We start from the raw sequence: 16,739 nt of genomic DNA on the forward strand, positions 1-16,739 counted from the left end.
TTGAGTCAGTACTCGATTGGGGTTAGAAAAAGGTATGGCTTGGTGTACTATTTAGGGTATTAGGGGTTAGCAGTTAGAGGGTTAGAGGTTATACCAAAAAAAAAAAAACTCAGAGTTTCTGAAGGATTATGGGCTAAGGTTAAGTGTAGGATAGACGTTGGGGATTAGGGTTAAGGAGTTAGAATGTCAGAGCAAAGATTAGGCTTAGAGTGATGGTTAGAATTAGAGATTATGGTTAGGGTTAGGGTTAGGGTTAAAGTTATGGGTCAGGGTTGTGAAAGGAAAATATCTTGGGCTCCAAAATTACTAAGCTAACGGATAAGTCAAGCTGGGAACTGCTCAGGACGAACCTGCCTCCCATTCTTTTCAAAGTCATCCCTCTGCTAACTGAGGTAGATGAATATTCTGATTGTCTCCTTTGGAAAGGCTTATCAGAAACTCAACAGAATGCAACCATTTTTCTCTCACCTACCTGTGACCTATAAGCCCCTCCCTGCTTCAAGTTGTCCCTGCCTTTCCAGATGGAACCACTGTACTTCCTACATATATTGAATGATGTCTCTGGTCTCCCTAAAATGTATAAAAACCAAGCTGTGCCCTGACCACCTTCAGCACATGTCATCAGGACTTTCTGAGGCTGTGTCAGGGGCCCACATCCTCTACCTTGGCAAAATAAAATATCTAAATTAACTGAGACCAGTCTCAGATTTTCTGTGTTTACAGGGTTTAGGGTTGGGATTTGGTTAGGTATTAGAGTTAGGGTTAGGGTTAGGGTTATAAGAACCCTAAGGGCTTCATATAAAGGTTTTATAATTAATCTGAAAGAAAGAATCCATATTCTGCAAAACTTGGCCCTACCCAAAAAGGACTGAAGCTGTTATTTATTTACTGGAGTTGTCATGTGTAAAATAAGATCTTTACAAGTGCTAGAGAGGCTCTCTGTACCAGGGGTTAAAATACCCCCAAATTGAACCCTTTATGTGCATATTTGTTCCTTAGAAGGAGATACTTCATATCCACTATCAGCAATTTTATTCAGTACTCATACTGTATTTTGCTCTAAAACAGCCTTGTTAGGACTACAGATTAGCAGGCCACCCACATACTGGAGTAGATTGCTATCTGGGAGAAGCTGCAGGGTGGACAGGTCTTTAGCTAAGTCCTGTCCAAAACGGTGGAGGCTATCTCTGAATTCCTAGGACAGAACAGTGCAAGTTAACTATTAAGTTATTTGAGTATCTAGGTCTTGCTATTCAAAAGCAAACAAAAATTGGCTATCTTGTGTACGGAATGCAGAAAAAGGCATCCTTAAGATCAAGTACAGTAAACCAAGCTGCGGTGGAGGAAATTTGTCCAAAAGAGACTAAGGGTTTGTGACAATAGGATGAATAGCAATAACAGCTTCATTAATAATTCTAAGGTCCTGTACTAGCTGGTAGGAGCCATCTGGTTTTTTTGCAGCAAAAATGGGAGTGCTGCAATGCAAGTTGCAAGGGCACAATAATCCATGGGTTAAACATTTTGTTATTAGGGGCTTTAACACTTTTTGGGCTTCTGGTTTCAAGGGGTATTGGCGGTTCTTGGGAACTTACTGGGATTTTTAAGCTGAATGATGATGGGAGCAGCTGATATTGAATGGCCAGAAATAGAAGTATTCCAGACCTCAAACGGCACTTGTTTTAGAATGTGAGGTTCTATAGACTGTAGCAGCTCTTTTAGTGAAGTGTGAGTTCATACAGTTAGAAAGTGGGGCCTTAGCTATAAATTGTCTTGTAATTTTGTGAGTAAGTCATGACCTAATAATGGAACAGGAGAGCTTGGCATGACTAAAAAGGAGTGGCTAAAGACATAACCTTCCCTTTTACGAGAGACTGGTGGTGTGAAACAGCCTTGTTAGGGTTTTCCATCAATACCTGATATAGTTTGTCTCCGTGTCCCCACCCAAATCTCATGTCCAATTGTAATCCCCACATGTCAGGGGAGGGACCTAGTGAGGTGATTGGATCATGGGGGTGGATTTCCCCCATGTTTTTCTCATGATAATAAGTTCTCATGAGATCTGATGGCTTAAAAGTGTGGCACTTCCCTGTTCACTCTGTCTCTCTCCTGCCACCATGTAAGATGCCTTCTGCCATAATTGTAAGTTTCCTGAGATTTCCCCAGCCATGCACAACTGTGAGCCAATTAAGCCTCTTTTCTTTATAAATTACCCAGCCTCAGGTAGTTCCTTATAGCAGCGTGAAAATGAACTAATACAGAAATTTGGTACCAGGAAAGTGGGGCACTGCTATCAAGATACCAGAAAACGTGGAAGTGACTTTGGGACTGGGTAACAGGCAGAGGTTGGAACAGTTTAGAGGGCTGAGAAGAGTACAGTAAGATGTGGGAATGTCTGGAACTTCTTAGAGACTTGTTGAATGATTTTGACCAAAATGCTGATAGTGATATGGACAGTGAAGTTCAGGCTGACGTGGTCTCAGATGGAGATGACAAACTTATTGAGAACTGGAGCAAAGGTCATTCTTGCTATGCTTTAGCAAGAAGACTGGCAGCATTATGCCCCTGCTCTAAGGGATCCATGGAGCTTTCAACTTGAGAGACAGGATTTAGGGTATCTGGTGGAAGAAATTTCTAAGCAGCAAAGCATTCAAGATGTTGCCTGGCTGCTACCAATGGCATACAGTCATATGCATTCACAAAGAGATGGTCTGAAATGGGAACTTATGTTTAAAAGGGAAGCAGAGCATAAAAGTTTGGAAAATTTGCAGCATGAGCATGTGGTACAAAAGAAAAAGCCAGCCAGGCATGGTGGCTCACACCTGTAATCCCAGCACTTTGGGAGGCCGAGGCAGGTGGATCATTTGAGGTCAGGAGTTCAAGACCAGCCTGACCAACATTGTGAAACCCCGTTTCTACTAAAAATACAAAAATTAGCTGGGCATGTGGTACACGCCTGTAATCCCAGCTACTCGGGAAGCTAAGGCAGGAGAACTGCTTGAACCTGGGAGGCAGAGGTTGCAGTGAGCTGAGATTGTGCCACTGCACTCCAGCCTGGGTGACAGAGCAAGACTCCATCTAAAAATAAATAAATAAATAAAAAGCCATTTTCTGGGGAGAAATTCAAGCTGGCTGTGGAAATTTGCATAAGTAACAAGGAGCCAATGCCAATAGCCAACACAATGGGTAAAAAGTCTTCAGGACATTTCAGAGATATTTGTGGCAGCCCATCCCATTACAGGCCCAGAGGCCGAGGAGGAAAAAATGGTTCCATGGGTTGGGCCTAGGGCCCTGCTGGTCTGTGCAACTTTGAGGCATGGTACCCTGCATCCCAGCTGCTCCAGCTTCAGCTGTGGCTAAAAGGGACCAAGGTACAGCTTGGGCCATTGCTTCAGAGGTGAAAGCCCCAAGTCTTGGTGGCTTCCACATGGTATTGGGCATGCAGGTATGCAGAAGGAAAGAGTTAAGGCTTGGAAGCCTCCACCTAGATTTCAGAGGATATATGGAAACACCTGGACGTCCAGGCATAAATCTGCTGCAGGGGCAGATGTTGGGGTGATCAGACCCAACACCAGGTCATGGGGGTGACGAAGTCTGGTGGAGTCAAAGGAATGAGAAAAGACAGTTTGAGAGAGAAACTGGGTCCAGGGGGCCAATGTGAGTATGGAGGCTGTGAAGGCCCTGAGCTCTGGAAGCCCAGACTATTTATTGGTGATCAAAGAAACAGGTGGTGAGAATGTGGGGTTGAAAGGGCGCATTGCATTAAGCACATGATTTACAGCTGTGATGGTTTAGCATATGCTCTGCTACTTGAGATAATGGAGAGGAGGTTCTTTTAACTCAAGATACAATCAATCCTGGGAGAGCAAGGAGCAAGGAGCCAGCAAGTCTACACACATTTCAGAGACCATGAGGGGTTTTATGCTCTGAGCCCTGGATTCTATCCAAGCCATGAGGGGTTTTATGCCCTGGGCTTAGATTATGGTGCATCAGGGTAGCCTTCCACCCTTTACCACAGAGCTTGGTGTTCCAAAGGCCATGAGGGGTTTTAGACCCTGGACCTTGGACATGTTCCAAGACTTTTACATTATTTCAGACTTGCAAGCCCTGCCTCTGTTTCTCCCAACACTCTGCTTCTCCCAACATGCCCCCCTTTTCTTTTTCGTAAAACCGCCACAGCTCTCATTGCTTGTTCTTGGTGGCAGCTTTCTCTTCAGAGGTGGCTTCCTCTTCAGAGGCAGCTTCCACATCTGCAGACTAAAAGGAGACGGCACAAGCACACAACCACCAGAACAAAACCCACAAATGTAGAGCCTCCAATGGCCTTCAACTGTAAATCTTTTGGAATGGGATAAGAGTTTTTAAGGATCTCAGTTGCAATATAAATAGAGGGTGATGTCTCCCATGGTCTATTTAGTGACACAGGGATCCAAACTCCTTCCCTGGCTTTAATTATCAAGATAATTTGATTTTTATCAAAGGTTGAATTAATGCAGGTAAACAAGCGACATTCGGGGCATGTAATAAAACGTGTATTTATATCAAGAGTAACATTTCCTATTGCTAGCACAACCTTGAATCCAAAAGGTCCTGTCGGAGAGAAAAGAAAGAGCATTTTTATCCTTCCTTGCCTCCTCCTCTCTATTCCTTTTATATTTGCCCTCTCAGATTTTGATTGGACTTTGAGCTATAGCTAATTTCCATAATTCAGAATGTTCATGTCTGTCCCTGCAAATCTCTGCTAGTCTTCACTACTCTCTACTTTTGTACCTCTTTAAGGCACTGACCAGTACCTTATATTGCTAGTCTTTGCTTTTGTACCTCTTTAGGGCACTGACCTTATATTGCTAGTCTTTGCTTTTGTACCTCTTTAGGGCACTGATCAGTACCTCTTTAGGGCACTGACCTTATATTGCTAGCCTTCATCTATCTCTGTCTGTCCCTGTCTGTCCCTATGGTACCTGTTAGTTCCTGCAAGTTCCTGTCTTTCCCTACTTAGCTGTACTTACTTAGCTCTACCTCTTCCTGGAAACCTTTTTTATGACCCTGGATAGAGCTCAGAAATCCACCCTTTAAGCTTCAGCAAGAGATAAAACAGGGACTCTGGACCCGGCACCAGATTGAAAGGAACAGGAAGTGCTCTCCCCTCCCCAAAGCAGGAAAACCAGAGTTTGGCCCTTGCAAATTTCCACTCCACATCAGCGTCATCCTCAATTTCCTGGAGTGAACTGTTGATCATTGCAATTAACATATTTAGCAAAACAATGACCATTGTAACATCATAGACTCCATAAAGAACATAACCAATGTTTTCAATGAATTTGTGGCTATAGTTGATGACCACTGATTTCACTGCAGAAAGTCCAAATATAGCCCAGAACAGTGTCTTAAAACTCTCTTCAACTGTTGTGAAGGCTTCATTTTGTTTTACATCAATGTAGTAGGAGTAGAGGTTGAACATTCCAATCATAAAGGCCACAAACACCATAATGAATATGACCATGAACCTGAAGATGTCTTTGACTGCTCCTCCAAGCGACTTCTGCAGAGGTCCAAAGCTTTCATTTGCTGGCAAAATACAAGCTATCCCAGAGAAACTCAAAACCACAGCAACTGCACAAAGACCTTCAGACACCATACGAGGATCCGAGGGGTCCCACTCCCTCCTGGCCAAACTGTAGTATCTCACATTATCTCCCAATGTTACTTTTGTCAAGTCCTTCAAAGTATCACTTGCATCAGTGATGCTCTGGGCTTTGGAAGCATGCCAGAATGCCCTGAATCTTGCAATGAATGATGCTGATAAAATTGCTAACATACCAAAATCAAGCATATTCCACAACTCAAACAAATATTCCTTGGGGCCTTGAGTCCAAATTTCTTTACATTCAGCCCATATCATGCCTCTGTGCTCATTAAATCTGTTTTTCTCTAGCAGAGGCAGGTTAACCATGAAACTGAAGCTTCAAGATGACTTTACTTGCCCAGGCTCCTTCTAAGTCCTCACTTTGTCTTCTTTTTCTCTAAATGGGGCCCTCTGAATAAACAAGCCTCAGATTCCCCTGGTCTTACCCCATGCCTCACCCTCTTTGTAATAAGTGCCTTAAGAAATTCAAGTAAGCAGAATGTTTGCTTTCACTTTGTCCCATTGTTACCCTGGTTCTTCCGAGTGCTAAGCTTTCCCACCGAGTTTCTTTCAGTTGTCCTCGGGTGTCCTTTGACAATGCATCCTCCGCTTTCACACGCTCTAGTGTTCCTTCACCGGGATCTTTGTGGCCTCACGTTGGGCAGCCAGGAATGTTGGGGTGATCGGACCCAACACCAGGTCATGGGAGCGATGAAGTCTGGTGGAGTCAAAGGAATGAGAAAAGACAGTTTGAGAGAGAAAGTGAGTTCAGGGGGCCATCGCTAAGTATGGAGGCTGTGAAGACCCCGAGCTCTGGAAGCCCAGACTATTTATTGGTGATCAAAGAAACAGGTGGTGAGAATGTGGGGTTGAAAGGGCGCATTGCATTAAGCACATGATTTACAGCTGTGATGGTTTAGCATATGCTCTGCTACTTGAGATAATGGAGAGCAGGTTCTTTTAACTCAAGATACAATCAATCCTGGGAGAGCAAGGAGCAAGGAGCCAGCAAGTCTAGGCACATTCCAGAGGCCCTGAGGGGTTTTGAGCCCTGAGCCCTGAGCCCTGGATTCTATCCAAACCATGAGGGGTTTTATGCCCTGGGCTTAGATTATGGTGCATCAGGGTAGCCTTCCACCCTTTAGCACAGAGCTTGGTGTTCCAAAGGCCATGAGGGGTTTTAGACCCTGGACCCCGGACATGTTCCAAGACTCTTTTACATTATGTCAGACATGCAAGCCCTGCCTCTGTTTCTCCCAACACTCAGCTTCTCCCAACAGGCAGAGCCCTCATGGAGAACCTCTACTAGAGCAGTGTGGAGGGGAAATGTGGGATTGGAATCCCCACACAGAGTCCCCAATGGTGCACTGCCTGGTGGAGCTGTGAAAAGAGGGCCACCATTATCCAGACCTCAGAATGGTAGATCTACTGATGGCTTGCACCATACACCTGGAAAAGCTGCAGGCACTCAACACCAGCCCATGAAAGCAGCTGTGGGGGCTGTGCCCTGCAGAACCTCAGGGGCAGAGTTGCCCAAGGCCTTGGGAGCCCATCCCTTGCATCAGTGTGGCCTGGATGTGAGACATGGAGTCACAAGAGATCATTGTGAAGCTTTAAGATTTAATCATTGCCCTGCTGGGTTTCAGACTTGCATGGGGCCTGTAGCCCCTTTGTTTTGGCCAATTTCTCCCATTTGGAATGGGAACATATACCCAATGCCTGTACTCCCATTGTATCTTGAAGTAACAAACTTGTTTTTTATTTTAGAGGCTCATAGGTAAAGGGGACTTACTTTGTCTCAGATGAGACTTTGTACTGTGGATTTTTGAGTTAATGCTGAAATGAATTAAGACTTTAGGGGACTATTGGGAAGGCATGATTAGATTTGAAATGTGAGAAGGACATGAAATTTGGAAGAGGCCAGGGAAGAATAATATTATTTGCCTCTGTCCCCACCCAAATCTCATGTCAAATTGTAATCCCCATGTGTCAGGAAGGGATCTGGTGGGAGGTGATTGGATCATGGGGGCAGATTTCCTCCATGTTGTTCTTGTGATAGTGAGTTCTCATGAGATCTAATAGTTTAAAAGTGTGGCACTTCCTGATTTGCTGTTTCTCCTGCCACCATGTAAGATGTGCCTGGTTTCCCCTTCACCTTCCACCATGATTGTAAGTTTCCTGAGGCCTCCCCAGCCGTGTGGAACTGTGCATCAATTAAACCTCTTTTCTTTATAAATTACCCAGCCTCAGGTAGTTCTTTATAGCAGTGTGAAAATGGACTAATGCAATACCCGTGAGGAAAATGAAGGGCTAGCACATTGGGCCTTAATAAACATTTAAAGCTGAATAACTGGCCCCCATATCTATAATGAACATTACCTCTGGTTCAGTCTCAATCAGATTTGCCTGAGGCTCATCCATACAGATGGAAAAGATAGGAGCCTGGAAGGCCTCAATGTCCCATCAGTCATCTAGAGGATGACTTTCAGAGGCTTGATCATAATCCAGGAATAGAGTTAGAGGTGCTTGTCCTTGCCCTTGCCCTCATCCTTGTCCTGCATGACACCCCTGTCAGATAGGTTGGTGAGGTTGTGGCTGTAACAGCCTAGAAGGAAGAGGTGGCCCTCTCCTGAGAGAGAGAGGGACACTTACTCTTCTAATGATCCTCTTGTTTGCAATGAGGACAGGGTCCTGGGGGTAGCTTGTAATTTGGAGGTTTGGGATATTCTCTACTCTAGTGTCCTGGATTCCTGCAGCGACGATAGGCCCCCATTCTGTTAGTATTATAGGGATGAGTCTTGGGTTTATTAGCTAACAAAAAATAATGTATCAATGCCATTGCCATGTAATTTGCTTGGCAATGGCATTTTTCCTCCTCCAATTGAGCCTTTTTTTATTTTTGAGGTTGCCTCCCAGTCATTGAAAACCTTAAAGGCTGTATTTAGTAAAGTAGGAAAGGGAATGTGAGTGCCTTGCTCTAATTTTTGGAGTTTTTGTCTGATGTCTGGGGAAGCCTGACCTATAAGCTGTACAGCCAGAATGGATTGGCCCTTAGGGCTTTCAGGGTGTGAATTTGTATATTTATGCATTGCCTCCACCAGTCCAGCTTGGAAAAGGGTGGAGTTCTCAGATGGTTCCTGAGTGATTTCTTGTAACTTAGAAAAATTAACAGGTTTTATCACAGCCTTTTTCATTCCTTCCATCAAGCACGTTATTATATAATGTCATCGGCAGATGAGATAACGTTTGTTATTGCCAATTGGGTTCTCTGTCGAGGACAGCTTCTGCCCCAACCCTTTTATCATTAGGATTATGAGCATGAACTTTATTTGTCTACGCTTGAGCTAAAGACCATATGTGTGATTTTTCTTTGTGGGAATGGCACGAATATGTCTTGTCAGGTTAAATCAAAGGAGTTGTTGAGTGAACTTAGAGGGATCCTGGCTAAATGAATCCAATGTGGGTTGAATTTGTGAAAGATCAGACATTGGAAAAGGGACATGAACTCAAATTGTTCACAAATCTCTATTTGCCATCTTGTGGACAGGCAAAACATTTTTGGGATTTTTGGAGGAATCTTAGAGTTGCATATGTGACTCCCGAGTGAGTATGTGAGGGGGATAAAGTATCTGGTTATGGGAAGGGTTGATTAGGGGATGGAGCAGATGGAGAGGTTATAGGTGAAGCAGGAGCAGGCTGAGGAGAGTGTGGTATGCAAAAGGAAGGATCGTCTAAGACATCAGAATCAGGGAGAGAGGAAGTTCCTTGGAAGCATATATGATAATTTTTATTTGGGGGTTTGGGGATAAAGCCAAAAAGACCTCAACATGTGGGACCTCTGAATGCAAAAAAAAATTATACACTTCTTTTTGGGAGTTTGTGGGTTAAAATGGGGTCACTTTTTAAGACTGCAACACAAGGGCGAGTAGAAATGAATTGAAGAATGAATTGGACCCATGTTGGGTTTAGATAAGGGATTTCAAGATCCCTGAGGTGTCCCTGAGGGATTTGGACCTCCCTTTTCCCTGTGGCCCACTCTATTCAGGTGTGTCCCACCATGGAAAGAAGGCTTGCCCTTGCCTGGATGACCAGGCCAGGTGTGCCCTTGTTTGAGTGGTCAACTCAAACCTAATGGGAAGGAGAACTCACCCGTAACTTGGGATATGGTGCCTCTGATGTTGAATCCAAAATTGTGTCCACAACCAGTGGAATGTGAAGAGTTGAGATTATTGTTTCCAAGGCATGGGTTACAGAGTGTTCAGTGAAAGTGGACTTGCCACCACAAATGGCTAATTATTATTTTATTATTTTTTTATTTTGTAGAGATGGAGTTTTAGGTTTTGTTTGTTTGTTTTGATACTGAGTCTAGCTCTGTCACCCAGGCTGGAGTGCAGTGGTGCGATCTGGGCTCACGGCAACCTCAACCTCCTGGGTTTAAGCAATTCTCCTGCCCCAGCGTCCTGAGTAGCTGAGATTATAGGTGCATACCACCACGCCAGGCTAATTTTTTTTTTTTTTTGTATTTTTAGTAGAGACAGGTTTCACCTTGTTGGCCATGCTGGTCTCGAACTCCTGACCTCACATGATCCACCTGCCTTGGCCTCCCAAATTTCTGGGATTACAGGTGTGAGCCACTGCACCTGGCTATCAGCAGATTTCTAGTCATAAATTTTGGGGAACAGAAGGTAGTGGGCTGATATATTTAAAGCAGTGGAAGAAAATAGCTGTCAACCAAGACTCCTGTACTTAAAAGGTGAGGGAGAAATGAAGACATGCCCACAGAAACAAAAGCTGAGAGAATTCATTACCACTAGGCCTGCCCTGCAAAAAATGCCAAAAGGAGTCCTTCAGGTTGAAATGAAGGGACACTGGGCAGTAATTTGAAGCCATAAGAGGAAATAAATTTTTTTTGAGACAGAGTCTTGCTCTGTTGCCCAGGCTGGAGTGCAATGGTGCGATTTCGGCTTACCACAACTTCCACCTCCCGGGTTCAAGCAATTCTCCTGTTTCAGCTTCTCGAGTAGCGCCACTGCACCCAGCTAATTTTTGGATTTTTAGTGGAGATGGGGTTTCGCCATGTTGGCCAGGCTGGTCTTGAACTCCTGACCTCAGGTGATCCTCCCACCTCGGCCTCCCGAAGTGCTGGGATCACAGGCGTGAACCACCTCACCTGGCCAGAAATAAAGATCTTAGTAAAGGTAAATACAAGAGCAGTTATAAAAGCTACTATTAACTTTGGGTTGTAATTCTATTTTTTGTTATTTTACTTGATTTAAGAGCCTAATACATGATAATGAGTATTAGTGTAAAAGCTAGTATTACTGTAACTGATTTGTAACTTCACATTTTGTCTTCTACATAATGTAGGAGATTAATGAATTTAAAATTATTAGTTTATATTTCTGGACATACAATGTATAAATATGTAATTTTGTAACATCAGTAACTGAAAAGGAGTGGGGATGGAACTGTACAGGGGCATAGTTGTTTTTTTTTTTTTTTTTTCGGAGACAGGGTCTCACTCCGTCACCCAGGCTGGAGTACAGTGATGCAATAACGGCTCATCGCAACCTGAACCTCTTGGGCTTAGCTGGTACTCCCACGTCAGCCTCCCGAATAGCTGGGACTACGGGCGTGCATCATCATGCCTGGCTGATTGTTTTTTTTTTTTTTTTTGTGATGGAGTCTCACTCCGTCACCCAGACTGGAGTGCCATGGCGTGATCTTGGCTCACTGCAAACTCTACCTCCCTGGTTTAAAAGATTCTCATGCCTCAGCCTCCTGAGTAGCTGGGATTACAGGTGAATGCCACCACACCTGGATAATATTTGTATTTTTTAGTAGAGACGGGGTTTCACCATATTGCCCAGGCTGGTCGAAAAACTCCTGGGCTCAAGTGATCATCTTGCCTCGGGCTCCCAAAGTTCTCACAGGCGTGAGCCACTGTTCCTGGCCTGGTTTTTGTATGTTATTGAAGTTAAGTGATATAAATTCAAATTGGAGTGTCTTAATATTAGGAGGTTAAATGTAATCCCGTGGTGGCCACAAAGAAAATAGCTTAGCTATAGAATATCCACAAAATGAAATGAGAAGAGAATTTAGATGTTTCACTGTAAAAAAAAAATCAACTAAACACAAAAGAAGACAGTAATGCAGGATATAAGGGACCACAAAAAAAAGCCATAGGGCGTATAGAAAACACATGGCAAAATCACATAAGTGAGTCTCTCCTTATCGGTAATTATTTTGAATGTAAGTGGATAAACTCTCCAATCGAAAGATAGAGATTGGCAGAATGGATTAAAAAAACATGATCCAGGTGGGTGGTGGAATGGGGAAGATATTGGTCAAAGAGTATAGTTTCCAATGGGAGGAATAAAGTGTTTTACTTGAAATTTATTGCACAGCATGGTCGCATGGTGAATGTAGGGTTTTGTTTGCTTTTTTTTTTTTTTGCCTTTTTTTGCGACAAGGTCTCACTATTTTGCTTAGGATGGAGTACAATGACACAATTACAGCTTACTGTAACGTTGAACTCATGAGCTCAAGTGATCCTCCCACCTCAGCCTCTTGACTAACTAGGACCATAGGCACCGCACCTGACTGTTTTTTAATTTTTAACTTTGTAAGAGATGGGGTTTTGCTGTGTTGACCAGGCTGGCCTTGAACTTCTCACCTCAAGTAGTCCTCCCGCCTTGGTCTCCCAAAGTGTTGGGATTACAGGCGTGAGCCTTCCTGCCCAGCCATAAATGTAATTTATTGCACATTTCAAAAATTGCTAAGAGTAGATGTTCTCACAACAAAGAAAAAGTATATGAGGTGATGGATATGTTAACTACTTTGATTTAAGCACTTCACCTTATATTCCTAAATTCTAATATAACATTGTACTCCGTAAACATATACAATTATAATTTGTCAATGTACCACTTAAAGAAATGATCCAAGCCTGGGCAATGTGGCAAAACCCTGTCCCTACAAAACATACAAAAAGAAAAAATAGCCAGGTGTGGTGGTGCCCACTTATGGTCCCAGCTACTTAGAAGGCTGAGGTGGGAGGATCACTTGAGCCCAGGATGTCAGTGAGCTGTGATTGCACCACTGCATTCCAGCCTGAGCAACAGAGAAAGACCTGTCTCAAAAAATAAATACAGAAATAACATTTAAAAATGATCCAAGTATACACTGTCTACAAGAGTCTCACTTTAGATCTAAAGACACAAATAGGATGAAAGTAAGAGGATAGGGAAAGACATGTCATGCAGATAGTAACCAGAAGAGATCAGGAGTGGCCATATATAAATAATCCAATCACAGAAAGATTAATACTGTATAGGCCGAGTGCGGTGGCTCACACCTGGAATCCCAGCACTTTGGGGGACTGAGGCGGGTAGGTCTCTTGAGTCCAGGAGTTCAAGACCAGCCTGGCCAACATGATGAAACCCTGTTTCTACTAAAAACACAAAAATTAGCCAGGTGTGGTGGCGAACGCCTGTAATCCCAGCCACTCGGGAGGCTGAGGCACAAGAATCACTTGGACCTGGGAGGTGGAGGTTGCAGTAAGCCATGATCGTGCCACTGTACTCCAGCTTGGGCGACAGAGAGAGACCCTGTCTCAAAAAAAAAAAAAAAAAACTTTGGAAAAAAAAATTCATACTATATAAGTCCACTTATATGAGGTACCTAGCATAGTCAAATTCATAGAGACAGAAAGTAGAATGGTGGTTAACAGGTGGTTGTCAAGTTGAGGGGAGGAGGGAATGGAGAGTTGTTGGTTAAAGGTACAAAGTTCCAGTTTTGCAAGATGAAAAGGATTGTGGAGATGGGTGGTGGTGATGGTTGCACAAAAATATAATAGTACTTAATATGTTAATATCACTGAACTGTACACTTAAAAATGGTTAAGATGGCCAAGCATGGTGGCTCATGTCTGTAATTCCAGCACTTTGGGAGGCCAAGGCAGGAGGATCACTTGAGGTTAGGAGTTCAAGACCAGCCTGGGCAACACAGTAAGACCCATTCTCTAAAATAAAAGCAAAAAATTAGCCAGGTGTGGTGGTGGACACCTGTAGTCCCAGCTATTCAGGAGGCTGAGGCAGGAGGATCGCTTGAGCCCAGGTGTTTGAGGCTGCAGTGAGCTATGATTGCATCACTGCATTCCAGCCTGTCTCAAAAAAAAAAAAGTATAAACCAGTGGAAGCATGCTGGATCCATACAAATGTATAAACCATTCTTAGCTCACAGGTTTTAAAAATTAGGCTGGATTTGGCCCGTGTCATTTGCTGACCTCTGTTCTACCTCATAGGGCTATGGCAATTTATGTAGTTTAACATATAACAAGTCCTCTCTGTATCCATCTTACAGATAAGGAAACTGAGGCTCAGAGAGGTTAATGTTTCTTCTTCTTGTATGCACTGTTATAATTTATTCCATATTTGAGACAGGGTCTCACTCTGTTGCCCAGGTTGGAGTGCAGTAGCCTGATCATGGCTTACTGCAGCCTCAATCTCCCCGGGCTCAGGTAATCCTCCTACCTCAGCCTCCTACTGGGACTACAGGTGCATACCACGATGCCCAGCTAATTTTTGTATTTTTTTTTTTGTAGAAACGGGATTTCACCATGTTGCCCAGGGTGGTCTTGAACTCCTGGGCTCAAACAATCCACCCACCTCAGCCTCCCAAAGTGGTGTTATTACAGGCATGAGCCATCATGCCTGGCCTATTCCTTTTATTTAAGATGCACTTTTTGCTTATATATTTTCTTTTCTTTCTTTTTTCTTTCTTTTATTTTTTTTTGAGACAGTCTTTCTGTGTCAGCCAGGTTGGAGTGCAGTGGCATGATCTTGGCTCGCTGCAACCTCTGCCTCCTGGGTTCAAGTGATTCTCCTGCCTCAGCCTCCCAGGTAGCTGGGATTACAAGTGTGCACCACCATGCCCAGCTAATCTGTGTATTTTTAGTAGAGACACGGTTTCACCATGTTGGTCAGGCTGGTCTCAAACTCCTGACCTCAAGGGATCCATCTGCCTCGGCCTTGATTCTTTTGTATAGAACCACACCTGGCCTTGGTTCTTTTGTATAGTTTCTATTTCTCCTCTGAGATTTCCTATGTATTCATTGGGAGCATATTTTCCTTTATATATTTGAGGATAGTAAGAGTATCTGCTTTAAAACCTTTGCTATTTCCAACAACTTATTCCTGGAAGTCAATCTTCATTGATTATCTTTTCTCTTAAGCATGGGTGACATAGTACTGTTTCTTCATGTGTTTGATAATTTTGTTTTTATCTTAGAAATTGTGAATGGTATACATTGTTGAGACTGTGTGTTCTGTTATATTTCTCTGGAGGGTGTTTAAAAATTTTTTTTAATTTTGTTTTTGTTTGTTTGTTATTTTAGCAGGCAGAAAACTCTGTGTCCTGAGGTGAACAGCTGAAACTTCTGTTCAGGTTATTTAACCTTAGCTGGGCTCCTTGGAGTTAGCTGGCAGATGTATAGTTCAAGGGTCATCCAGAGATTTGGGTAGAATTTAGATGTAGAATTTGGGGCTCTCTTCTCTGGTTTTTCTTTTGAGAATTTCCTTTCTCCCTATCCAGCCCTTGTGGTCTCTGCTTCTGAGGTTATGATATGGGTACTGTGGTCTGCTGGTCTTGAGTTAGTAAATTCTGGCTTCAGCAAGATAGAAGGCACACTGACAGAAAGAAGCTGTCTTGGTAAGGACACTAGTGCAGGGATGGCTCCAGTGAGTAGAACAGTATATGCTTGTAGCAGATAAGACTGGAGCCAAGCTGATTAAAATTCAACCCCAAAGAACACACAAGTAATAAATACATGAAAAGATGCTTATCTTGACTAATACTCAAGGAAGTACAAATTAGAACCACATTGAAATATCTTAGCCTATCAGATTGGCAAAGATGAAAAAGACTGATAATGTTTACTGTTGGTGAAGGTTACAGGCATTCTTACATTGTTGGTGAGAGCAAAAGTCTGTACAACACTTTTTATGTAGGGCCATGTCTCAGCATCTATCAATATTTTAAAATGCTAACCCTAAGACCCCACAATTCCACCCCTAGCAATTTATCCTACAGTAGGACTCACTCTGTTGTTTGAAGATCCATGCCCAGAATTATTCACGAAATTCATTTAAAATAGCATATATGCTTGAGCCCAGGAGTCTGAGGCTGCAGTGAGCTATCATCATGTCACTGCACTCCAGCCCAGCCTGGGTGACAGAGCAAGACTCTGTGTGACTAATCTTGACCTCCTGGGATCCTCAAGAGATCCTCCGGTCTCTGCTTCCCAAAGTTCTTGGATTACAGGTGTGAGGCACTGGGCCTAGACATTGCAGGGATTATTAAACCATGGTGTATACTACCACTAAAGGTATGAGGTAGGTTTTATGTGCTGACCTAGAAAGATGGTGCAACACCATAGGGGAACAAGAAGGCTGCAAAGTGGCAGCACAGCAGGAGTCTTTAAGAAATAGGTATTTGTTTCAGCTTAAGAAGTGTCTGGCTGGGCGTGGTGGCTCGCACCTGTAATCCCAGCACTTAGGGAGGCTTAGGTGGGCGGATCACTTGAGGTTAGGATTTCAAGACCAGCCTGGTCAACCTGGTGAAACCCCATCTCTACTAAAAATACAAAGAAATTAGCTGGGCTTGGTGGCAGGTGGCTGTAATCCCAGCTACTCAGGAGCTGAGGCAGAAGAATCATCTGAACCCGGGAGGCCGAGGTTGCAGTGAGCCTAGATCGCACCAGTGCACTCCAGCCTGGGTGACAGAGTAAGACTCGGTCAAAAAAAAAAAAAAAAAAAAAAAAAGGCCGGGTGCGAGGTGCCTCTCGCCTGTAATCCCAGCACTTTGGGAGGCCTAGGCAGGAGGATCACAAGGTCAGGAGATCGAGACCATCCTGGCCAACATGGTGAAACCCCATCTCTACTAAAATACAAAAAATTAGCTGGGTGTGGTGGCGCACGCCTGTAGTCCCAGTTACTCAGGAGGCTGAGGCAGGGGAATCGCTTGAAACCAGGAGGCAGAGGTTGCAGTGAGCCGAGATCACGCCACTGCACTCCAGCCTGGTGACAGAGCAAGACTCCATCTCAAAAAAGAAAAG

At 43.7% G+C, this 16,739-nt stretch overlaps 1 protein-coding gene across 1 annotated transcript; it reads right to left on the reverse strand.

Moving 5' to 3' along the window:
- Positions 1–5,035: 5,035 nt before the first annotated feature.
- Positions 5,036–5,950, reverse strand: LOC115932124 (short transient receptor potential channel 6-like). The gene has a single exon (XM_055375828.2). The coding sequence runs from the start codon at positions 5,948–5,950 to the stop codon at positions 5,036–5,038; it is 915 nt and encodes a 304-aa protein (XP_055231803.1).
- Between the last annotated feature and the right edge of the window lie 10,789 nt (positions 5,951–16,739).

This window comes from Gorilla gorilla, chromosome X (assembly GCF_029281585.2).
Source record: "Gorilla gorilla gorilla isolate KB3781 chromosome X, NHGRI_mGorGor1-v2.1_pri, whole genome shotgun sequence".
In the NCBI taxonomy this organism is placed as follows: domain Eukaryota; kingdom Metazoa; phylum Chordata; class Mammalia; order Primates; family Hominidae; genus Gorilla; species Gorilla gorilla.